Source organism: Saimiri boliviensis, chromosome 7 (genome assembly GCF_048565385.1).
Source record: "Saimiri boliviensis isolate mSaiBol1 chromosome 7, mSaiBol1.pri, whole genome shotgun sequence".
In the NCBI taxonomy this organism is placed as follows: Eukaryota; Metazoa; Chordata; class Mammalia; order Primates; family Cebidae; genus Saimiri; species Saimiri boliviensis.
Window position 1 is genome coordinate 118678819 of NC_133455.1, and position 1443 is coordinate 118680261.

Sequence of the window (1443 nt, forward strand, 5' to 3'; positions counted from 1 at the left end):
TTAGAATTCGGTAGCTCTTTCAAAGAAATGAAAACACTTCCACGAAGGTATGTGAGACTGCATTCCTTAATAGATCCTTTGGGATTAAGATCACAATTACAGTAAAAAACAGGCAAAGACTTCCTGAAGCATATGAGACCGCATCCAACAGCAGAAGGTTTTGATTAAGACTGGAAGTGAAATTAAAGCAATGAAGATAAGTATCAGAAATGAATGCTATTCTGTAGTGGCCTGATTGTAGGTTTATTATTGACACAAAGTATTAGAAAGTTGGATTTTTTTCTCTGGAAATGGCCACCGAATTGGATAACATCTTTCTGATTGTGACAATAGTCGAATTCATCATCGGCATGCTGGGGAATGCGTTCATTGGACTGGTAAACTGCTCTGATGGGATCAAGAACCTAAAGGTCTTCTCAGCTGACTTCATCCTCACCTGCTTGGCTAGCTCCACAATTGTTCAACTGTTGGTGATGCTGTTTAATTCATGTCTAGTTGAATTTGATCCATACTTCTATACCACATATAGAATACGACAACTTGCTGGTATGCTTTTGTACATGCTTAATGACTTGACAACCTGGCTTGCCACCTGCCTAAGTGTTTTCTATTTCTTTAAGATAGCCCACTTCCCCCACTCCCTTTTCCTCTGGCTGAGGTGGAGAATGAACAGAGTGATTGCTTTGCTTCTTACACTGTCTTTGTTCTTACTGATTTTTGAATGTTCATTGGTATATATGCTTGCTGATATCACAATGAATATAATACGTAAAAGTAATCTGACTTTATATTTAGATGAAAATAAAACTCTCTATGATAAATTCTCTACGATAAGCACTCTTCTTAGCTTGATCAATTTGATCCCCTTTTCTCTGTGCCTGACCTCATTGCTTTTCTTATTTCTGTCCTTGGTGAGACACACTAGAAATTTGAAGCTCAGCTCCTTGGGCTCTAGAGACTCCAGCACAGAGGCCCACAGGAGGGCCATGAAAATGGTGATGTCTTTCCTTTTCCTCTTCATCTTTCATTTTTTTTCCTCACAAATGGCATGCTGGATAGTTTTTGTGTCAAGGAACAACAGGTACATAAAGTTCATCATGTTACCCTTCAACGTTTTTCCCTCCTGTCACTCATTTATTCTCATTCTGGGAAACAGTAAGCTGCGACAGACCGCTATGAGGCTACTCTGGCATCTTAGAAGCCATGCAAAAGGACCAAACCCTTCACCTTTATAGACAGACTTTCTGGAAGCTTTTCGAAGAGAATAACTGAATCAGTACGATTTGGGGATCACTCCCACTGTTTTCTTATTTCCTACTGGGTTTCTCTATGTATTTTGGGACATAACTGAAATTTTCCCCTTCCAGGCTGCTTTTGATGACGATTCACACATTGCCAGTTGATACCCTCTTAGAAGTAACCATTTTTCTTTGGTATATTGGC

At 39.4% G+C, this 1443-nt stretch overlaps 1 protein-coding gene across 1 annotated transcript; it reads left to right on the top strand.

Moving 5' to 3' along the window:
• Window positions 1-290: 290 nt before the first annotated feature.
• TAS2R42 (taste 2 receptor member 42) lies at window positions 291-1235 on the top strand. The gene has a single exon (XM_003934516.1). The coding sequence runs from the start codon at window positions 291-293 to the stop codon at window positions 1233-1235; it is 945 nt and encodes a 314-aa protein (XP_003934565.1).
• Window positions 1236-1443: the final 208 nt, after the last annotated feature.